General features: G+C 42.1%; 2 protein-coding genes across 3 annotated transcripts in view; one reads left to right on the top strand and one right to left on the bottom strand.

The window, feature by feature from the left end:
• Positions 1–24,242, top strand: part of FILIP1L (filamin A interacting protein 1 like) — a 183,505-nt gene that overhangs the window by 13,958 nt on the left and 145,305 nt on the right. The window lies entirely within an intron of this gene.
• Positions 1–24,242, bottom strand: part of CMSS1 (cms1 ribosomal small subunit homolog) — a 176,831-nt gene that overhangs the window by 1,733 nt on the left and 150,856 nt on the right. Inside the window, exons 1-9 of one of the 2 annotated variants that reach the window (XM_079974134.1) lie at positions 20,752–20,892; positions 16,004–16,104; positions 13,528–13,611; positions 10,210–10,339; positions 9,000–9,059; positions 7,930–8,032; positions 6,615–6,675; positions 5,703–5,790; positions 4,632–4,720 (exon numbers count right to left, since the gene is read on the bottom strand). In XM_079974134.1, the coding sequence (XP_079830260.1) occupies positions 4,632–4,720; positions 5,703–5,790; positions 6,615–6,675; positions 7,930–8,032; positions 9,000–9,059; positions 10,210–10,339; positions 13,528–13,611; positions 16,004–16,033 (645 nt within the window). In that variant the 5' untranslated portion in view covers positions 16,034–16,104; positions 20,752–20,892. Of the gene's footprint in view, positions 1–4,631; positions 4,721–5,702; positions 5,791–6,614; positions 6,676–7,929; positions 8,033–8,999; positions 9,060–10,209; positions 10,340–13,527; positions 13,612–16,003; positions 16,105–20,751; positions 20,893–24,242 lie in introns of those variants that run through there. The other variant, XM_079974133.1, reaches the window with a different exon arrangement.

A 24,242-nucleotide genomic window follows, 5' to 3' on the forward strand; every position in this document is an offset into this window, starting at 1 on the left:
AGGAAGGGAGATAGTAGTAATGGGGGACTTCAATTACCCGGATATTTGCTGGATGTCAAACTCAGCCAAGAGCATAAGGTCAAACAGATTCCTCACTGGCCTTGCAGACAACTTCGTTGTCCAGAAAGTGGAAGAAGCAACAAGAGGAACAGCCATTTTAGATCTGGTCCTAACCAATGTTGATGACCTGGTTAGTGGGGTAGAAGTGGAAGGATCATTAGGCGCGAGTGATCATGCTCTTCTGAAGTTTACTATACAGCGGAAAGGAGCAGCCAAGCATACTAGGACTCAATTTCTTGACTTTAAGAAAGCCGACTTCATAAAACTTAGGGAAGTGCTGGGTGAGATCCCATGGACAGTAATACTAAAAGGAAAGGGAGTTCATGATGGCTGGGAGTTTGTTAAGAGGGAGATAGTAAAAGCACAACTTCAGGCAATACCAATGAGACGGAAACATGGAAGGTGCCTAAAGAAGCCAGGGTGGCTATCTAAAGAACTTTTAACTGAGTTAAGATTAAAAAAGGATGTGTACAAAAAATGCAAAAGGGGGGAAACCACCAAAGAGGAATTCAAACAAATAGCCAGCACATGTAGACACAAAGTCAGAAAAGCTAAAGCACAGAATGAACTCAGGCTTGCTAGAGAGGTTAAAAGCAACAAAAAAGGCTTTTATGGGTATGTTCGTAGCAAAAGGAAGCACAAAGAAACAGTGGGGTCACTCAGAGGAGAAGATGGTGAAATGCAAACAGGGGACACAGAAAGGGCTGAACTCCTCAATGCCTTCTTTGCCTCAGTCTTCTCCAATAAAGAAAACAATGCCCGACCTGAAGAATTTGGAGCAAATGATTCAGCAGAGGAAACACAGCCCAGAATAACTAAGGAGATAGTACAAGAATACTTGGCTAGTTTAGATGTATTCAAGTCTCCAGGGCCAGATGAACTGCATCCAAGAGTATTAAAAGAACTGGCAGATGTGATCTCAGAACCACTGGCAGTCATCTTTGAGAATTCCTGGAGAACAGGCGAAGTCCCGGCAGACTGGAGGAGGGCAAATGTTGTCCCTATTTTCAAAAAGGGGAAAAGAGAGGACCCAAATAATTACCGCCCAGTCAGTCTGACATCAATACCAGGGAAGATTCTGGAGCAGATCATTAAGCAAACAGTTTGTGAGCACCTAGAAAGGAATACTGTTATCACCAATAGTCAGCATGGATTTCTGAAAAATAAGTCGTGTCAGACTAACCTGATCTCGTTTTTTGACAGAATTACAAGCCTGGTAGATGAAGGGAACGCAGTGGATGTAGCCTACCTTGATTTCAGCAAGGCATTTGACAAGGTGCCCCATGATATTCTTATAAAGAAGCTGGTAAAATGCGGTCTTGACTATGCCACCACTCAGTGGATTTGTAACTGGCTGACTGACCGAACCCAAAGGGTGCTCATCAATGGTTCCTCTTCATCCTGGAGAAGAGTGACTAGTGGGGTGCCACAGGGTTCTGTCTTGGGCCCGGTCTTATTCAACATCTTTATCAACGACTTGGATGATGGACTCAAGGGCATCCTGATCAAATTTGCAGATGACACCAAACTGGGAGGGGTGGCTAACACCCCAGAGGACAGGATCACACTTCAAAATGACCTTGACAGATTAGAGAACTGGGCCAAAACAAACAAGATGAATTTTAATAGGGAGAAATGTAAAGTATTACACTTGGGCAAAAAAAAATGAGAGGCACAAATACAAGATGGGTGACACCTGGCTTGAGAGCAGTACATGTGAAAAGGATCTAGGAGTCTTGGTTGACCACAAACTTGACATGAGGCAACAGTGTGACGCGGCAGCTAAAAAAGCCAATGCAATTCTGGGCTGCATCAATAGGAGTATAGCATCTAGATCAAGGGAAGTAATAGTGCCACTGTATTCTGCTCTGGTCAGACCTCACCTGGAGTACTGTGTCCAGTTTTGGGCACCACAGTTCAAGAAGGACACTGACAAACTGGAACGTGTCCAGAGGAGGGCAACCAAAATGGTCAAAGGCCTGGAAACGATGCCTTATGAGGAACGGCTAAGGGAGCTGGGCATGTTTAGCCTGGAGAAGAGGAGGTTAAGGGGTGATATGATAGCCATGTTCAAATATATAAAAAGATGTCACATAGAGGAGGGAGAAAGGTTGTTTACTGCTGCTCCAGAGAAGCGGACACGGAGCAATGGTTCCAAACTACAAGAAAAAAGATTCCACCTAAACATTAGGAAGAACTTCCTGACAGTAAGAGCTGTTCGACAGTGGAATTTGCTGCCAAGGAGTGTGGTGGAGTCTCCTTCTTTGGAGGTCTTTAAGCAGAGGCTTGACAACCATATGTCAGGAGTGCTCTGATGGTGTATCCTGCTTGGCAGGGGGTTGGACTCGATGGCCCTTGTGGTCTCTTCCAACTCTATGATTCTATGATTCTATGATTCTATGATTCTCTTATTTTTAATACTGGCACAACACTCCCCTCATTAAACATGTACTTATGAAACACCATTGGTTAAGAAACATGCCTGCAAACTTGCAGCTTGTCGCTTTCCCATGGCAGTTAACAGTTCCTTCTGCATTAGGAGTTTGTCAGATCCACCACTCAAGTCAGCCTGGGCAACACTGTCTGCATGTGGGAGGCTAAGCAGACTAGTAAAAATTAAAAAATCTTGAGCTTGTCTGCAGGGAAGTGTTAACCTATACCTGTTTGAAAGGTCATCGGGGTAACTGACAGTAAATGATGTTTCAATTACAAGCATTTTGGCTGGAAAGCAAATTCAATAAATCTCACGTGCATATTAGTCATTTTGCCAGCTGCATCAGCTGCTACTGTAATAATTTCACATTGAAAAATGCCACAAGGGGGCACCTTCTTGCTTCAGTTATGAAAATTCATTGCAATCTTTAGTAGTTGACTTTTCTGAACATTGAGAAAACCAACGGGCTTACTATATTGTGACATTTGCAACAGCTTGGTAAAACAAGGCTTAAGAGTGGAAAGGTCAAACTCAACACTTAGTGCAAAAGAGGCCTTGGCCACATTCACACATAACAATTATCCTTGGGTTAATCAACCATACTGGGCATAGATTGCTTGCTAGTGCATTGATCCTGATTGTTTCTGCTTCATTCTTCACTTCACATAAGCAAGTAAAGAAACCAGGAAGGGAAAAGCTGAGTGCTACTTCTGAATCCAAGATTTTGGCTTTTCAAAAAAATAATAACAATAATTGAACAGGAATTATAAGTGAACAACATTTAAAGAGGGCTAGCAATACTGGGTTATTAGGGTCAAATACACCACATCCCCAAATAGTCAGACATAACACAAAGCTTGCCCTTTCCTGGTTTGTTAACCAGCTTGTGAAAAGTGTGATAGAATGGATTCGCTGCACCAGAGGGCATCTCATGCATCATATGGTTCTTGGTGTGTCATTACTGCAAATATTGCTTCCATGTATTAAAGGGCATTTTCTGACCGAGGATGTAGCTAAGGGCCTGCTGGTTTGATAGCATATACAGAACAGTGTTTGCCATAAATTACAAGGTATAGCAATCAGCACAGTTCACTCACATCCCAACCCTAAACATACCCGAGGGATTAATACCAAGTTAAGTATGCTTTGGACGGTTTTAGTGGGATATAATCGTATTCTAATCAAGACAATCTTTAATTTTGGTTTCAGCAGCACAGGAGAAAATAGGTATAAATCATGTGATGCTTGTATATACATATATGCAGTTGCATGTCACAGTTTTGTACAGTATTTTTTACTTTTCAACTGTACTTTTTAAAATTTCAAATGTAATAAAGGGGGAAAAGTTTGCTTGGGAGTACAGCCTTAAAAGTACAATTTTTCCCACTAAGCTACCAGATTATGATCATATATTCACTTTACAGGATCAGATGATTTGCCCTATTATGGAATTGTGTTTTTTCAAAAGAAGGCAAGTGTAAGTTTTAGATATCAAATTGCTTCGTCCTCCTTAGGTAGAGGGCTGGAGTTAACAAAGTACATATGTGAAATCTGCTAGAAGAATTTTTGTTCTGTTCTCCAGGCTTACCTCTAACAGATTGTTGTTGTTGTTGTTGTTGTTGTTGTTGTTGTTGTTGTTAGACACTCTATTTGAAAATCCTATGGTCTGTAACTTTTTGAAAGCAGCAGGAGTACTCGCTTCTGCTTCTGCTTTCCTACATAGCTTATTTGAAAGGAGGTGTCAGAGAAATAAATAGAACTTGACTTTAATGAAAATGAATGCTTGAAGTGTTAAAGAGAATCACAGCAGGAAAGGTAAGCATGCCACAGAGCCTGAAGAGAGAGGCAGCTCAAGACATTACTGCATATACTTCCTCTCCTGCTTCAGTTAGACAGAGCCCTTCAGCACCACAGCACCAGGTAAAGACCAGCTGACCCATGTAGTGACAAGCCCATGTTCCTCACATAATGTGTGCAATGGCCCAGCATGTATCTCTTAAGCCTCGGATCAGAAAACTAAAATTATGATGTGAGTTTGTGTAAAAAGTCCCTTTCCCCCTTGCATTTCTAGAATGTGAAATAGAAGAATGTAAGACACCACACAGGCTTTTACTTGTTAAATATTATTGCTTGGTACCTCAGGGATGTCAATTAATCTTCTTAACTTCTGATCTCTCCAATTCCAGTCCAAGATGACATACTTCAAGGATGTCATGCTAAGACCATCTGAGGAGATAGTAAGAGACATTTGTTAGTAGCGTGACAAGTGCATTATCAAAATGATACTGGGCTTTTAAAATTCTTTGCTGCCCAATCAATCCCCAGGCAGCTAGTCTTTGCATATTGAGTCCTGCCCTTCTTGGTTAGTGGACAATAAAGAAAGATCCCTGCTGCAAGTTTCTGGCTATGAAATCAGTCCTGTGCCTATTCAATAGCTAAACACAAAAGCAGAATGGCCACTGGCATGCTAATCCCAAGTATGTGCCAGCAACTAATTCCCCAAACTTCTACTTCATAAAAACACAAGAACTGTGCTTTTATTACGCTGATGATTTATTATTTATAAACTACTTTTCTGTTCAAATTCCCAAAGCGGTATGTCATAAGCAGCATTATGAAAATGATGTAATGCTGGCTCTTGCTCAACCATTGTTAAGAGACTGGGTAGAAGCCACAGGGTTGCACACTCCAGCCCCTCCATTGTGCAAATTCCTGCTTTAAACTGCAGAAAAGGTGAGCACGAGCAACAATGGTACCCCCTTCTATAACACAAACCTTCCCGTACACACCGAGATCAACTCTGGAGACCCTCCTCTGAAGCTGGGGGAGCAGATGACAAGTGAGAAGGCCTTTTTGGGGATGACCCCATTTGTGGAATGGTCTTCCCAGGAACGGTCAACCTGATGCCTTTATAGCATAGGCAAAGAGCTTCACTGCAGTCTGACTGTGCTAAGCGCACTGTGTAGGTGTAAGCTATTCCTTTCCCAGTTTGCTTGCCCACTTGTACGAAGGGATGAGTGAAAGGGAAGCGACTGGGCAGTGTGCATCTGTATGCAGCTTGTGCATAATCATTGTTTATTAAGCACAGATTCTTGGCTTATTGTAGCATGCAAACATGGGCTGCCACAGATGATCAAATATACAGACTCATGAAACCATTCTTGGGGTGTGGAAACGCTCTGCTTTCATTACTGCAACACAGCCTTACCTTGCTCTAAGAGTGCTTTGATCCTTCCAGGTGTCCCAACACCCACATGGATGACCCCTTTCTCCAGCATCTTCACCTGCTCTTGTATCTGTTCGATGGAAACAAAGAAAAACGTAGCATTTGCAGGAGGTGGGGGAGAGAACAACTATATACATTTCCAGTTCCTTCTTAAATATTTAAAAGACATCTGAAGAAATCTCTAGACCAACGGACGTTTTGCATTACTCCATGGAAAAGAAAAGGAAGCTAAGTGGGAAACTTTTCAAGGGGAAAAGGGAAGCAACCAAAGCCTGCTAGCTATAAACAGTATTTGTTTTCTTTTAATGTGCTATTCAATGCTTCCACCTTTTTCCATAATGGACGTTTTTCCACCACCAGCTACAAACAACTGAAAAACCAGTGTGCTGTGGAACTAAGAAATGTACATCTGTATGAAGTTAACATGCATAATGTACTTGCCTTTATAAAGTTAGCACCAGATTGAATTTGCAGTAACTAGTCTAGGACTAAGCAGGGGAAATATACTTATTGGACACAGCTAGCACATGAAGGCAACTACACTCTGTATTTAGCCATTTTGCTAAAGGGATTGTTACATCCCTTCTCTGCCATACCACTTGGTTTCTGTGCTAGATGAAGGAGGAAAGGCTTTTCCTCCAGGAGCAGCATAAAAAAAGAAGGCTAGCAGAGGGAGCTAGAGTGATCTTTCCCTCTTCCTCTTCCCTGCATGGTAGAAGCCTTTCTCTTTTTTACTAGCCCAAGAGGCTAGTATCCCCTGTTTGCTGATCTCTTAGCAGACTAGTAATTGGTGGAAGGGGGAGCTGGAGGTAGTTAGAAGAGCTTTGAGACACCCAAAGGGCAAGTGAACAGAAAATAGTTATAGAAATAAACTCATCTCTTAACCGTGCTTACCTTTATGTGTTTTGCAAACATCTTCATCACCTTGCCATCTCCTTTGAATGCTGCCATTGACCTAGAACAGAAAATACTTTAAAAAAAGAAAAATGGAACTGAAAAGAAAACGAGGGCAGGAACTGATGTATTTCAAGTACAAAAAGAATGCATGCACCAAGGGAAGTTTATTAAATTGTAATGATCCTCAGTGTTTTCAGCCCTAGGGAATGCCTGCTGAACTCCAGCCTACAACATGAGACACATGTTCAGGTTTACCTCTCTCTCTGTCTTGGGGAGGTTGGCAAAATTATGGATCTCCAGAAGTTGTTGGACTCCAACTCCCATCAGCCCCTGCCAGTGAGACCAATAGACAGGGATGGTGGGAATTAAGAGTCCAGCAATGTCTGGAATGCCACAAGATCCCCACCTCTGTTCTAGGTGGTAGCAATCTTTTACCTTCACTAATGGTGTCAGACTACTTGGCCCAGGGACATGATTTCTGTTTGAAGAATGAGAATGCTCAGGATTCAAATCCGGATAAACTTAAGCTATAAGGGAGAAGGATGTACCTTTTACTAAAAAATATGGGGAGAGGAACCATAGCTCAGTGGTAGAGCTATGGTAAAGCAATGCTTTGTTTGCAGAAGGCCCCATATTTAATATCTTTATCTAAAAATACAAGTAGCTTCATCTGAAGTAGCAAGTAATGTAAAAGACCTCTCTCTGTGTGAGACTTTTAAGAGCTGCTGCCAATCAGAACATCCAATATTGGGATATATGAACAAATATTCTAAACTAGCATAGGTTCCAGCTGTCATGAAAAATTGGAAAATTCAGAAAGTACACCTTATGCGGCGGGGGACACACACACACCCAAAAAACCCCCATCTGCTATAATTTATTCTGTACACACCTACTAAAATGACCTCTGTCCTCCTTGGTGGTTTATCACTCTTCCCCTTCTCTTTAATAAAACCACACATATAAAACCAAACCAACCAAGGAAGGAGTGGAAGTGGTATTGGTGCAATACATTTGTAGCATCCCAATGCATTTGGTGGAGACTAATCTTTTTAATGCTTCCCAGAACTAACAAGACACCATGTGCAACAAGTTAAGATGCTTTTAAAAAATGCAAAATGTTATTTTGGACTTGAAATATTCATGCTAGAGCTAGGCAAGGAAGCCACCAGTGTAGGGAAGCTGCCTGAGCAAATACATCTGTGACTTTGTAGGCTAGCAGACAGTGCCCGGGTTTTGCCTGTGATTCCGTGGTTTCAGACAAAACCTCAGAAAAGGGTGCCAGCTTCTATTACATTGCTTAACGACATACTTGATGAGTTCCAGACAGCGAAGAGCGGAGCTGCAGATCACCATCATCACCACTGACTTCTTCTCCGTGTGGTTTTTACGGAGCTTCGCCCATTTGGGGCAAACTGCAGTGGGGAAGACCACATGCCGCAGGAGCAGTTATGCAAAATGTACGGCAATGACTAATTGCATGAGAACATGGTGCTTACGTGCCTACTGGCAAGCAGGCAAACCTTTAAGTTTGTTTGACTTTTGTAAAAGCCACATTGTAATAAATAAATTTCCAAAGCTACCGTAATCACTCCAGGCAGGTAGGTGAGCGTTAAACGGCATGGCCAAGCAAGACCACTGAAAATGTCAAGAGACACTGGACAAGCTGTCCCATCTCCCAAATGACCATAGCATAATATTATTTTGATCTCTTTATCTCTCTGTGTGTACGTGTGTATAAAACAAACACTACAGATTAAGTTCCACCTTACTCTGCTATATAATAGTATATTTTTAAAAACCACACATAAACCTAAATATTATAAATATTATAGAACTAAATATTGCACCAGTTTTATGACCACAATATATATCATTGTATATTATCCAAGTAATTTTTGTTTTTATGATTTGTATGTATACTCCATTTTTCTATAAATCTATCTGGCACAAGGGCTCCCTTAGATATTTTCAAGTATGAAAGCTTGGTTTTAAAACCCTTCCAAACACTGTTCATACCAGTTCAGAACTGGGAAGAAATGTGATGATTTCAAGCACAAACCTGTTGATAATTGGACTGCAGTGAGTAAATGTGTATGTATTATTGGCTTTTTAATCATCAAAATTTTTATTGTCAACCACCACCAAATACCTAAAGCAAGCAAGTTTGTTGCTGAACATTAAGAAAATAACCATTTCTGCTGTAAATCAATAAAGGACCAAAACAAACCTAATCTAACCACGTTAAAACAGACAGTAGAATAAGAAACATTTTTATTTAGACTAATAATGGAAATCTGAATTTGATTATAATCCTTTAAGGAAAAGAATGGGCATGAGAGTTATATGCACACAACGCCTTCAGACCAATGAGCTACTCACTTTCTTTCAGGTAGGAAGGAAAACTGTGGGTGAGGTCATTTGCAGGGAGGAAACAGGCATCTGTAACCGCAAGAGAATATTGTTGCTTGGTGCTAAAACTAAGACCTTTGATTAAATCTTCCAGGAAAGCTCTTTTGCCAAAAGCCATGTAAAGTGCTCTTTGGAAAGGCAGAGTTTCACAAGCACTCAGAGCTAATAACAAGAAGCTTTAAAGCGGATTAGCCAAATGATGGGAACAACATTTAGCCCAACCAGTGTTTTTCCCCTAGAAAAATAGGTGCTCGTACTGTGTATTCTTGAGTACCCCCTGAAAAAAAGCACTGAGCCCAACCCAGATTCCTTCTAAAATCATCTCGCCATACAGCCCACTCCTAACTTATCCTTAAACATAGCTTTGCTTAACCAGCTGTGCATGCTGCAGAATGTTTGCAGCTTTCTTTTTCAAGAGCTGAATCATTAACCAATACCACAAAACTGCACAATTCAACTATACAGAACAGTTCCTGCAACCCACACCAAATCCTGGTTCACCCGACAACAGCAAATGCTATACATTCTGTGTCTCCAGCAGCTAGCGGCTTACAAAATCCTGCGAAATCCTGCTGCTTACACAAGTATGTTATTGCTGACTTTCGTTGGCAGCTAGAGATCCAAAACATCTCCCCCACTCTATCATACACAGTTCCATTTCTTTCAATGTGTTTTATTTTATTTAGGTATTTGTCTTTAGGAATTTACACTCAGCCATGCTTCCAGGGCACTTTACATAAAAAGAGATTATTAAACCATTGTTAAAGGTTCTTAAACCTTGGTTTTTGATGTCACAGGATAGTACCAGTGAGAGTAGCAGACACTTGAGTTTGGTTTGAATATTCTGTTGCTCTTCACTTGTGGCTCTGTAGCTTTTGGGTGGTGATCACTCCTTAACCATAGTTTGCATGTCACACTAAAGTATGGTCAATGTTAGCAAAGGTTTATAAACCAAGAACAAACCTTGGTTAACGACTGACCTTTAACTATATTTAATAAATCATAGTTACTGGTTACATAGTTATTTAATAAATCATCGGCTGGGATCAGAGTTAAATGTTGCAGCACGGTTTAGCGTGAACGAACCAGGCCACAGTTGTGTTACAAATTAACATTCCTATTGTTCTTTCTGCTGGTGCATCTTTTATAATATCCTTCATTGTATAATATATTTCATTACCTGGCAACTGTAATTCTTCTAATTCAATCACTGAACGTTTAGCACAAAAATGTTCCTTAAGAAGTTTCTGTAGGTCTTCAGGTAGTCCTGGTTTTGGAGATGATTTTGAAAGAATATCAGAAATTTTCTTCTAAAGAAACAGAAGAAGAGGCACATTCAGCACAGCGATTCCATCTTTACCACTCTTGCTGATAAATACACTGTTTTCTATTCTTTTTCTAGCCTGAAAACAACAGGTCTTCAAAAACCTTAAATGTGGGACATCTTATGTAGCCTACATGGATTAAGACACCAGGATTCAGTCTAGAATACTTTAGATGGATATGGCAAAAGCTGTCTAAAAGCTGTTGCTTTTTTAGCACATTTAAACAGCTTTAACATATTTGCTCATGCATATAGCTTCTGCAGTGGCCTGAAGAATGTGGAGTCACATCAAATGGGAGGCTTTTATCCATATTTCTCTCAACCATCCCCCAAATCTGTGCTCAGCTGTTCATCAAGTTTCTATGGGATTTCCCCAAACCAGCAGTAAAAAAATCTCCAAGCAGAAAGGGATAGCTGAACTGTTGTGCCTTCAAGACCATAGCACCATCCATGCTTACATTTTCTAATTCAACAAATTAAAATTTTCCTTTAAGGGCAGAGCTTGTCTCCTGGGCAATTTTCAGAGTGATCTTTTGCATTTGTTTAACATAGAATACATAAGCAGATAAGAATCTGACAAAGATCAATGGGACTCACTTCACTTAAAGCCGGGAGGTGGGGGAAAAGAGCACTATTTCATGGCGCTATTACATCATTCACTGAGTCACTCAATTCCTTCAGGAAAATAATGGTACTCTAGAGGGTGATGCTGATATTAACAAGAAATTCCATAACAGTAAGAACAAGGACACCTGAATATATTCCTTTTCTTCAAAGAGCTGTGGGAGGAAACGTTCTTCACGCAGGAAGTTTTATTATTTTGTTTCTAATTCATTCCAGATGCTAAAGAGCAAAAGGCTTTTTAAAAAGAAAGAATTGGGGGTGGGGACACAGAGACGTTTGCTGTTATTTCCTTACAGCGTGTTCATTCTGGGATTCAGTGCTATAATGCTACAAATATTGCTCTGGAAAGCACCAAAAATGAGATGTGATGTCAGTCTCCAAAACAAAACAAAAACCTTCCAATGGAACATTTTTTTAACATGGATATTACATCCTTGCAGGAGACTTGTGAATATATATTCAAGTATGATAACTGCACCCAGTGCCTGTTTAAGACAGCCTGGATAGCACAGGATAGAGTGGTGCTGATTATGCCAAGGTCGCAGGTTCAATTCCCATATGGGACAGCTGCATATTCCCCCATTGAAATGGGTTGGACTAGATCAGGGGTCGGCAAACTAAGGCCCAGGGACTGGATGCGGCTCACTGGGCTCGTTAATCCGGCTCGCAAACCTTGCGGACCCTGCCGCCTGCCTGGTCAGTCTCCGCACTAAAGCGGCGCGGCACAGAGGCTTTGCCACATGGGGACTGACTTCCGCAATGCTGGCGTGGCTTCGGATTGGCTGCAGGAAGCTCCCACAGCCAATCTGAAGCCGCGGGTGCCTCTGGGCAGGTGGCAATGCTGGCATGGCTTCGAATTGGCCGCAGGAAGCTCCTGCAGCCAATCCAAAGCTGCAGACGCCTCTGGGCGACATCCTCCCTTTCTTCCTGCTGAGACGGCTGCGTATGGCCAAGAGCCAAGCAGGAGGAAGTAGCGGTGGCGGGGAGGCTGCCTCCACTGCCCAGGCCAGCAGCATGGGCTCTGTGCCTTGCGGACCATTGGCCAAGGCAGAGGACAATGATGACGCTGCCGAAGACAAGGCGGTGTTGGCTGCAGCATGAGTGGCGGCAGAGGGGTCCTTTTGGGAAGGGGTGGGTCCGGCCCCCCACAAGGTCTGAGGGACTGTGGACCGGCCCCCTCCTGAAAAAGTTTGCTGACCCCTCAGGGTCCCTTCTAACTCTACTTTGCTGATGATCCTCAAGGTCCCTTCTAACTCTACAATTCTATGAAAGAACCTAAGAAGAGCTCTGTTGGATCAGATCGAAGGCCTAGGTGCCTGACACCTCCTGTTTTTTTGGATTCCCAGGAAGGTAACACAAACAGGAAGCTTATTTTATCCCATGTGGACTTCCAGACATGGTTGGCAGGCTGAGTTCAGCTTGGTAGGTCTTTGACAAGCGACTCCTGGTACAGAATTTGGGTATCTTGCATCTGCCTGTTGAATCAAGAGTAAAGATACTACGTCCGTGTTGGTATGTGCAACAAATTAGTAGAGCTTTAAGATAATGCATAAGTGAAAAGAGTAATAGAACTTAAAAGCCTGATGCTGCATTAACTCAGCTTTTTTTTTTTTAATACAATCTTATATCTGAGAAGTTGGGAGTTTTTGGCAACTGAGCACACCCATATATCAACTCAGAAAGGACAGGATCTTCATGTTTTACCTTCTCAATGGGAGTATGTTGGATTTATAACTTGCAGACAGTTATCCCTAGTGGTTTGAACAAGAGATTTTATTTATTAGCATTTTTGTAACAAGTTTAATGTTGCAATGTCTGTTTACACTTCAAATATATTTCATGGCTATTCATGTTGTTTTTTAAATCAAACCTTACATGATACAAATAAGGCATGTCCCTTCACTGTACTCTTCTTGTATTAATTTTTGTTTAGACAAACCTACCCAGATATCACTTGCTTTAATTTTAAAAAAATGTTTAAAATTGTTGTATTGAACTGTTTTTACCAATAATTTTACTGTTTTAATGTGGACTGACAGTTTGAATTGGAGGTTGCCACAATGGGAGAAACAGGAGTCTCTTGGAATGTAATGCTTTGAACCCCTTTTATCACAGGATTGGGTTGTGTATACATGTAAATAAACCATATATCCAAAAGACACCATAGTCTCTGTTGTGCCTCATTGTACTAAAGGAAACAGAGACCCTGGGGTAAGTGCCTGGAACCCCTGGAACTGCTGTGCAGATTGGGGTGATATGCAAAAAACACTTCCCTACACTGAATTACTCAATTGTATATTGAACAGGGATTTAGCTCAAATATATTAGTGGAGTAAGATAAAACAAGGATGGAGTTTTCTTGAATGAAATGATTTTCAGTGACGGAAAAATAACCCTCAGAACTAAAAGGGTAAGGTGTGGGGATAAACTTTAAAGCTTTTAAAAAGTCATTTGTTTTGTGTTGTCTCGTAACAATTCTGAAGCATTTTATAACAGCCTCCAGAGAAGCATTTATGCTGCTATGTTGCAATGTCAGTTAGGAGTCAATACCTTTCTTCTTCTCTTTGGCTTTGCTTCACTTTTGTTTTTATTCGCAGAGTCCTCTTTTTCTGCACCGAGGAAACATTCTGTAGCCTGCGGATGGGGAAGGTGGGCAGGGGGGAAAGGGAAAAGAAGCTGAGCATTTGGGCTGAGTTACATCATCATTAAAAACACTTTAGAAACACAACTGAGCTGGTGTGTGGGAATTAAGCACATGTCTCGGCTGCAAGGATCTGCCAAAAATGAAAAGATTCTGGATCATGCTTGATCTGTCCAAATCAGCCTGGCCATGGAAGCAAAAAGCAAACTGCAGCTGGAGATAAGCTGGAACTAACAACAGGAATAGGGCTGGTTTACCATTTAACAAACAACTACTGGCTGCATGTTACATAATGAATGAACTCCATCCATTCTAGATATGGAATTTACAGCTGGTTAACTGCATGCTTTAAACACAACAGAAAATTAAAAGAACTTGGCATTAATTATATAATGTGAACAAGAAAAATGCATTCAGAAAGTGATTGTTGCTGCACTGTTTGCGAACGATCTTTTCTCAATGTATAATCATGTCCTGTGCCTTACAAAACATCACATGACTGGGGGTTTTTTGTGGGGGTGTACATTTAAAGGAACATATTGAAAATCTGTTTCTGCACCCTGCCAGTTTAAGAGTATCTGACTCTACCCTTCACAATTTTCGCTTAATTTGAGGCCAAGAAGGGTCACAATGATTAGAAGTGATCTGCAATGGAATAAAGCAATGTATGTGACCCACGGCAGCAACATTGAGAAGTGATGTGTATATGGTTATTGGGAATCAACAATTTGTTGGCAGAACCCTCCTCACCTGGCTTGCACTTCCAGAGAGAAAGGCCAGAGGTGTGTTTGAAGCATGCACTGTTAGGCCTTGCTGCCTGAAGGTGAGGTGTCTTCCAGAAGCAGCACTGAATGTTCCACCCAGCCATCTTTTCCAAGGGAAAGGCTACATGGGACAAGCATACCCTGTTAGGTGCCACTTCCCACTGGTGCTCCAAGTGCCTTCAATGACAACCCTCAGTGCTTTTCTTCTTCCAGAGGAAGAGGCCTTCCTCCCAACTTTGGGACTGGTGGAGAATCGCTATAAAACTCCTTGGACAGTCGTTTAGTCGTTTAGTCGTGTCCTGCTCTTCGTGACCCCATGGACCAGAGCACGCCAGGCACTCCTATCTTCCACTGCCTCCCGCAGTTTGGTCAGACTCATGCTGGTAGCTTCGAGAGCACTGTCCAACCATCTCGTCCTCTGTCATCCCCTTCTCCTTGTGCTCTCAATCTTTCCCAACATCGGGGTCTTTTCCAGGGAGTCTTCTCTTCTCATGAGGTGGCCAAAGTGTTGGAGCCTCAGCTTCAGGATCTGTCCTTCCAGGGAGCACTCAGGGCTAATTTCCTTAAGAATGGATAGGTTTGATCTTCTTGCAGTCCATGGGACTCTCAAGCGTCTCCCCCAACACCATAATTCAAAAGCATCAATTCTTTGGTGATCAGCCTTCTTTATGGTCCAGCTTTATGGACAATCCTACCCACCCCTATAGCTTTGAAGTTTGGAGTGCTCATCACACTCATCAGAGGGCAGTGCCACGTTCAGCACTGTGGGTGTATTTGCCGAAGTTAACTTTTGGCAACAGCACATGCAAAGTTCCTGGAAGAACGGGTTTTCAGACTGGTCTTCAAAGCAACATTTATTTCAAAATCTGCTCCCCTCGTCTTCCAGACATTGAGATGTCACCAACACAGAAATATAGTGTTCTAAAAGAAAGCTTTGATGCAGAAAATCAGCTTGAACAGGCTGAAACAGCAGTATATACTAACACGTAACAAATTAATTTTAAAAGGTAGTCAGGTTTTCTTTAAAAAAAATTTTTTATTGCTTTTAGCCAAAGGCCTTTGCAAAACAGGCAGTCAGCATACAAGATGTCTGGCAGTATGTCTTGGTAAATTCCATACCTGCTAGCTTTTGGTAGGGAAATGTTTGTCCCCATCTGCCCACTCAAAAATTATTTTGGATTTTTCGAGTGCTCCAATTTAAGATGCAAAAGAGGTATTTGCAGTTTTTGACAAGATGCTTCATGTTAGGATATAGTGTAGGCCTGATGCCTCTATCTCCCTGGCAGTATCCCAACACTTCAGAGTCTACAATGCTTTTTTCTAGTGCTGTAACTCTAAAGAAGCTTTCACAACCTAGTGCCCTCTGGATGTTTTGAACTACAATTCCCATTGGCAGCAGACAGCATAACTGTGGACATTTGCACACTGTGGTCACTAAACTGGTGATAGATAAAATGCTGAACTGTAGAGCTGCCAACCAAGTACCAACTAGTAGAGTTGCTATACCCAGAAACTCAAGTATTTGGATTCTACCCAACAAGCAGCACAGAAATTCCATTGCCTACTTTTCATTATGCATCATCTACTCTGCATGGTAGTCGTGAGAATAAAACCAACCAACCTGTTTTCTTTTCTTTGAAGTAGGTGGCATAGGGGTTGTATGTTCCTGCTCTGTTTTACTTGTGCCAGCACATTCTTCCGAAGAGGCATCAGGTGACAGACCTAAAGGCAAAAGTAAATCTCAAAAACATATCCACTGTTCTGCATTCTGATCAAATGACACTGATGCAATTATTTTCCCCAGTAGTAAACTTGGGGGCTTGAGTGCCTATCAGTTTGGATGTGCAATGCCTCCTCCACTGGCCAAAAGAAAAAGAAAAGAAAAATCTAGTGGCTTTTACATATTTTGGGGGCATTATGGTTGAGGGGAAACATTTCATTCCCTGCACTGCACAAGGAGGGGGGTTGGGAGATGGAAGGAATACCAGTTTATCAGATTCCAGAGGAACACTCAACATGATCCAGAAGTTCAAAATTCACTTGCAATGCAGCATTCACTATGCACTGGAATATATTTGTATTGCTCTATCCAGGTATCCATATGCTGAGTCAACTGCTTCCCAAGATACCCTCTGCATACTGTAACCTAGAAACTTTGTACTCTCTATAGCTTGCCAAGCAAATCTGACAGCTAACTTTAACATTTCTTTATAAATCCTGACTTGGCATGTTCAGAAAGCGGAGAGGGAGGTGCCCCCAAAGCAGAGTCATAAATAGCCTCTTCTCCTGTATCTGCTTGTAGATGGCTCATTATAGAACTCTAAAAGTAGACAAATGGCTTCCAGGATACAACTTTGCAAACAATGCACCACCTGTTAACTGCCCATCTTTACTTTGGAACTGGATTGCAGTATGCAATACCCTCCGACTTCTTTTCAGCTTGGAATGACACAAGTTCAGCATCATGGGATAGCTCAGTTGGCAGAGCATGAGACGCTTAATCTCAAGATCATGGGTTCAAGCCCCACATTGGGCAAAATATTCCTGCACTGCAGGGGGTTGGCCTAGATGACTCCCATGGTCCCTTCCAATTCTACAATTCTATGGTTTAATTACATGAATCTGAGCGAGACACCCCATAGCAATATATTAAATGCTTCCTGCTCCTGTACAAACTTTCCACAGTTCAAATGCAATAAACTGTTACTTAATCTGGAAGAAATATCAGGGTTGAATTCTGGTTTTGAAAGGTATTATTTGCAGTTTAAATGGCTAAAAATTGCAATATACTGTACAGACTTAAAACAACAACAACAACAACAACCCAGGCCTTTGGGCTTAACATCTAACTGACATGATCAGAAAAATGAAAAAGTCAGCAAGACTAAGGGAGTCCAGGAAGGGAAGGAGAGAAAGGGCATTTTTTTTCAGATAAGGGGAAGGAGTAGGTCTTGCTGTCCCATCTCGCCTGCTGCAGCCAGGTAAAAAGGTGATATTCAGTTTCTATTTGTTATTTGTTCCACCATGAAATTCATACTGGCATATAAACAGCTCAGGATCGCAATACCTCAAGGACCGCCTCTTTCCATATGAACCTACCCTGAGATCATTTTCTGAGGCCCTTCTTCATGTGCCTCCTCCTCGAAAGGTCTGGAGGGTGGCAACACGAGAACAGGCCCTTTCTGAAGCGGCTCCCCATGTGGCGAATGCTCTCCCCCGGGAAATTCGCCTGGCATTTTTGGATAAGTACAAGGCTGATTTTTGACATATAATACCAGCTATGTGCCTCAACCTAGAGCTCTAGGCATACTGCAAAGTACCCCAGGGCTATGTGTGCAGGACTCCCCATTAATTTGAACAGAGGTAGGTGACCACACATGATATCCTTTGGCGCTCTGTGTGGAAATGAATGGAAAAGCCATGTGTACATGACAAGCTCTGCCTGCAGCTTGCAATAGATCCATAGGAGCAGGGCGAGTTCATAACTGGTACTTTCTAAACAGTTTCCTAGGACCCAACTATATTGACAGAATAAAAAAAGGCAGAAAATATGTTCTGACACAAGCAATTATATAATATTAGCACAGCAGAAGCTGACTAACCACTTCTAGGCAGGGATATTAAGGGTTTTCAAAAATATGCTGAAGTTGGAAAATGATTCAAGTCTTCATACATATATTTGTTTTGGTTCCTGCAATGACCATGACTTACATGCTTTACATGTGGTACATTTACACAACAAACCAGCTAGTCATACTTTGAGGGGCTACTTCATGGTACAGAAAGCTGTCAGTTTGAGTAGGGGTCCCCAAACTGTGGCCCATGAGCTTCCATTGAGGTGGTCCACATCATTTTAATTTTTATTGCTTCTTTTATTTCCCTTAATGTATTATAAGTGGTGTTGATGTAGAGACAAGCAAGCATTCACTGATACATGGTACATTACAAAACAAATCAATGTAGATCACCCTAAGTTTAATATTCCCCAGCAACACTAAACAAACAAGCAAACATACAAAAGAGGCGGGGAATACTTGGGAACAGCTGAAATCGCAGAGGTTCAGAGAGTAATTAAGTCTGCATTCCATTTTAAGACTCACAGAAACTGCAGACTTTGGGGCTCCAACACCAAGCCCAACTTTTTCGCCCTCCTGATCCCAGGTTTGGTTTAATATCCAGCCTTATGGAGAAGTTAAAAGCTTAGTCATTGTTTCCTGACATTATGGTTGGTCTTAATAAACCTTTTTGGTTTTTGGATTCCACCTCCCCCACTCCCAAAGGATCAACACAGCTATCTATGTCTTTTGTCTGCTTTAAATAGAGGTTAACATACTTACCCTACATATTTTTTTCATCAAAAACATTTACAGTCATACCTCATGCTACATTTGCTTCATGTTACGTTCTTTCAGGTTACGTTCTGCAGCGACCCAGCAGTACTGGAAAGGGTTACTTCCAGGTTTTGCCGCACACGCATGCGAAGAAGCGCAAAATGACGTCACGCACATGCACAGAAGTGCCGAATCGCAACTTGTGCATGCACAGATGCGCCGCTGCGGGTTGCGCTCTTTTCATGTTGCGAACGGGCCTCCGGAACGGATCCCGTTGACAACCAGAGGTACCACTGTATATCCCACTTTTCCTCAACAAGACCAAGGTGGCTAACAACATAAGTTAAATCAATAATGTAACAATTTTAAACACAATGTCATGGCTATAAATAAAACGAAGCAGCCATAATATACTGAAACAGCAATACAAAAACACTACAGCCATAAAAAATAAGTTAGTTTAACTAAATTCACTTCAAAAAGAGGACAGCCATTTATGATCCCCAAACCCTTCTTAAAAAGGAAGGTTTTGACCATCTTACAGAAAGTCATTAGAGAGGGGGAGAGGCCGATTCCAGAGCCTGAATACAGCTACCCAAAAGCCTGTTTCCTGGTCCCAACTAGATATATTTATGGGGTATTTGGGATACACAAGAGGGCTTCTGACAAGCAGTCCCTCCTATCTACAAGCATGTGTGAGACTCTTGCTCAGCTTCTAAATTATTTGAGAAATTGCAAGCTGAGGTTAGGGAGAAACTCATCAGTGCCCATGGTTGAGAACAGTAAATCAAAGTATCTGCATAATCCAGGACCTGCAAACCACATGGTTACATTACTCATACCTCTTCTCTGAAGGTTGTACTTTAGATGCCTCTCAGCTACTTTACAGAGAACAGTTCTCAGCTTGAAGGTATTCTCTGTTTGGAGGGCTGCCTAGCCCAAATCCAGTTTAGAGATTAAGAGCCATAGGAAGGGAGTGCACCGACCTTGAAGTCACCCACCAACAGTTATACCACTGAACAGCGGACTCAGCAAGCACACAGTTCCTCAGGTCATGGTCTTCCATACCATGATGAGAGGCATTTCTGTATAAAGCAGCTTCCTGCAAATTGGTGTCCTGCAAATTGGTGTCCTGCAAATTGATGTTTGGGGCTCCAGCTCTCATCAGTCTCAACCAGCACAGTCAATGGCCAGGGATAAGAAGAGCTGTAGGCCAAAATATCAGGAGGAGAGGACACCAGCTTGGTAGAGGCCAGTTTAAATTATAGTAATTATTTCTAGACCAGCATCTATACATATAAATTAGCATATGCAAATGTTTGCAAGCCTGTGTCCTCTCTGTGTGTGATGCCTTTCCTCCCTTTTTTTGGCAATGACTAAGCAACTACCCTGGGACACAGGTGGCGCTGTGAGTGAAACCACAGAGCCTAGGGCTTGCTGATCAGAAGGTTGGCGGTTCAATCTCCGCGACAGGGTGAGCTCCCATTGTTCGGTCCCAGCTCCTGCCAACCTAGCAGTTCGAAAGCATGCAGTGCAAGTAGGTACTGCTCTGGCGGGAAGGTAAGCAGTGTTTCCATGAGCTGCTCTGGTTCGCCAGAAGCGGCTTAGTCATGCTGCCCACATGACTCAGAAGCTGTACGCCAGCTCCCTTGTTCAGTAAAGCGAGATGAGCGCAGCAACCCCAGAGTCATCCGCGACTGGACCTAATGGTCAGGGGTCCCTTTACCTTTACCTTTAAGCAACCACCCTAGGAATGGTCTCTTATCAAGCAAGGTAGTTTTCCATGCTCTCAAGCTACATACAGGGGCAGCATTAATATAAATTGTAGCACAGTCAAACTAGCTTCTTGTTTTGACTAAAAGGGGAAATGCTATGGGCTTCTCCACTGGGAAGTTTTCCCTTTCTTCCAGACTTAATAAAGCAGAAGGGGGGGGGGGAATACTGGAAGCAGTCATTCCTCTGAGAATACCCCTTTTAAAAATATGCACACAGACAGAAATTAAGCAGGATGCGGTTGCGATAGAGATAGCGTCCATACCTGGCTTGCTGCAAGCAGTTGTCTGCTACTTGCATTATGTCCTATCTCCTCTGCAAAGAATGACAAGAGGAGAGGTCAGCTTTCCAACAAGGTCAGTATTTGGAGAGCGAAGCATGGAAAGTGGGTTGCGTTATATTTAGAGTTTGGTCTAAATCAGTGCCAGTGTTGGCCCCCTCCCATCTCTTCTTTGCAGTGCTGTCTCTCAGGTCCCTGGATCTTACACTGCTGGATCTAAACCTACCCAATACAAAGGGAGGGGAACTGTTCCAAAGCTTCCAAAAAGAGCAAACTGTGTGGCTTTTTGAAATGAGTGCTCTGGGTGCTCAGGAGATAAAGCTCAAGTAGAATTTCACTTCTGTAAAGAGACATTTTTATTTGCTGACCTGGATTTGTCCTTTGTGAAGGGGTGGAAAAAAGGAAATTAGCCAGGAAGCTGCCTTCTCAAATATGGTAAGGTTTTCTATTTTAATGTCATTTTAGAGAAATTGTGTGGATGTTCAGTGTAACAAATTGTACTATATTTGCTTTTAGTGTGAGGTTTCCAAATATAAATAGCAATTCTGCTTTGGATGTAATCTTGTTTATTTGATTAGAGATATTACAGGTTTCCTATCCTATTGTGTAAATAACACACAAAATAATTATGTGCCAAAGTTCATCCCTGTCTATAAACTTTCACTGACTGGCAGGAAAAATATTAATAGAAATGGAAATATTACGTCACTAGAATCCTCGGGTAGAGGAAATAAAGTGCATGTCTGTGCATATAGATTATGTCTTAATACTTTTGAACAGGTATAGCTTTTCACCTACAGCATCAGTTTCATGGCAATAGATCTGAAGCAAATAATACCATCAGAGTGTGTTAGGTTGTGAGATGTGTGGCATCTGCTACCTCATCCTTTCCCCTTCTGCCCCAGACCTCACCACCTCAACCTGACCAGTAATTCCTAGGATAATGTCCACTCTAATACATTCCCAACTAAACAATGCTAAAGACTGCAGTTCTATGAAGTGGCTAATATCTCTAAAAAGAAACGAAAAACAAAGCCTTTGCAGCTCTTTATGGAAGGCCTTACGGCTGAATCAGCTTAAAACAGAGTTTAGTTTTTTGGTGCTGATGTGTCTCAAAGAATCCACTATTTTGGAACTTCACAGCTTTCCATTATGATTTTCACTGCTGTTGATTCTTTAATTACTTGGCTCACTTGGACCCAAGTATTTGCTCTGAAAGGACAAGGGCAATGCAATAGCACACTTGCACACCAGAGAGTCTTTCCTTTCTTCAACTGGGTTTGAACTGCTTCAAGGGGCACGAGCAACAGTTCAGGCATCATTTGTTACCATTGTGGCAGTTCCCACAGAAAATTGTTAAGATGGAGAAACGAAACAGCTGGTATTTAAAGGTCAATGAGTTGCTTAGCACCCAGTCTTCATCCTGTCCAAGGCAAATGAGAATTCAGCAGTGAAACTTCAATTCCAGCATAACAGTTTGATTCAATGCATGAGAGAAGGGTTCCTATAAGGGGATTTCTTCCATGATGCCTCATCATTGGAATATCTTAGGCAAACTACAAAATTACAGTGGACCCACTTGCCACCCCACCCTCAGATAAGGTGAGACATATTTTAAAAGAGAGTTCATTTCTCATATGTATGATTGATGCTATGCCTTACTTCTTCCACAACAAAATGAGCAAAGTAAATACTCAAAATGCTGTGGTGTGACATCTTGGTATATAATGGGCATACTGAACTTATTATTTAAGTTTACTAAGTGGGCATACAGTTTAAAAGATTGTCAAGTATAATCCACTGGTTTACAAATGCTAATCCACTGGTTATATGGATCTTAGCCATTGTAATAAAGCCAGTAATCTTGTATAATAAGGCAATCTTCCTTCCATTTGTGGATCATGAGTCAATTTCTTGTGAACTACCTAACGTCTCCTGAATGCTAGCATTATTGCAAAAATGAATGAATGAATGAGGAAGAGGCCCTTGGCGAGATCTTGTATGGCACTTCTAATGCTGTTTAGCAGCATCGCTGAATAAACCTTCACCAGTAGCAGTGTGTGTGGCGAGCTGGAGTTGCCCTCCAGACACAAGCATCACTGATGCTTAAAGTGGACAGGGCTGAGATTGGTCAAGGCAGCAACAAGACTGGGACTGTGCAGGTGCGTCCTAAGAAGCTCCAAGTTGGTCGGGGCATTCTCAGTGCTGTATTAGCACAGCCTGAACTTCACCAGCACCCTGCCCCACCCGAGCCCTGTCCAGGTAAGCACCACACATGCTGCTTGTGGCCTAAACTATTATCCTGAGCATGCTTTGCAAATTTAAAAATACATTGGTGGACAACAGGGATCATAGAATCATAGAATTTGGAAGAGACCATAATCCCCTGCAATGCAAGAATCTTTTGCCCAAACCGGGATTAAGAGATTCATGCTCTTCTGACTGAGCTATTTTAAAACAATGTAAGTCTGATGTTGGTTCTTCCCCAATCTATCTTGCGTGAAACATTAACTACAGAATTCATATCGCATGCAGGATAGCCTGCAAGGTGCACTATGACCAAGTCCCACAATGCCATCAATGGCTACACGTCCAGGATAGGAAGTTTTTCCAGGTGACTGAGTAGTGACAGGACTGGAGCCAAAATAGGCCCACTGAAAAGCAAAAGGGAGAATTGGCAGCCAAAGTTTAAGTAAAGAAGGATGGAAAGAAGTGAGAGAGAAATGGTGGTTTTAAACAATGACAGGGGTTTGAGTAAAGTACCTTCATTGCATTATGGTGCTATGGAATATGTGAGAGCTCTGAATTCTTCATCTCTCTCACATGAGGCAGCAGAAGAGGGAGAGGTCTGAGCACAGTGCAAAGGGAGGAACACTGAAAGGAAAAAAGTGGCTGTTTTAAACAATGCTAGGAGTGGGGTGGGGCAGTTCAGAACAATACTGAGTGCAGCAAGAAGGCTCTGTTGTGTTAGCTTTAGGTGTCTGTTTCGGCCTCGGTCCAGTATATCTGAAGGAGCGCCTCCACCCCCATCGTTCTCCCCGGACACTGAGGTCCAGCACCGAGGGCCTTCTGGTGGTTCCCTCACTGTGAGAAGCCAAGTTACAGGGAACCAGGCAGAGGGCCTTCTCGGTAGTGGTGCCCTCCCTGTGGAACGCCCTCCCACCAGATGTCAAAGATAACAACTACCAGACTTTTAGAAGACATCTGAAGGCAGCCCTGTTTAGGGAAGCTTTTAATGTTTGATGTACTACAGTATTTTAATATTTTTTTGGAAGCCGCCCAGAGTGGCTGGGGAAGCCCAGCCAGATGGCCGGGGTATAAATAATAAATTATTATTATTATTATTATTATTATTATTAGTAGTAGTAGTAGTAGTAATAGTAGTAGTGTTATACCCATCTCTGCTATTTCTCCTGTTTCTTCTCTGGTTAAAACATTTTCCCTTCAAATCCCCCCAAACAAGCCCTTAGTGGCTT

Source organism: Podarcis cretensis (genome assembly GCF_951804945.1).
Source record: "Podarcis cretensis genome assembly, chromosome: 4".
Taxonomy (NCBI): Eukaryota; Metazoa; Chordata; class Lepidosauria; order Squamata; family Lacertidae; genus Podarcis; species Podarcis cretensis.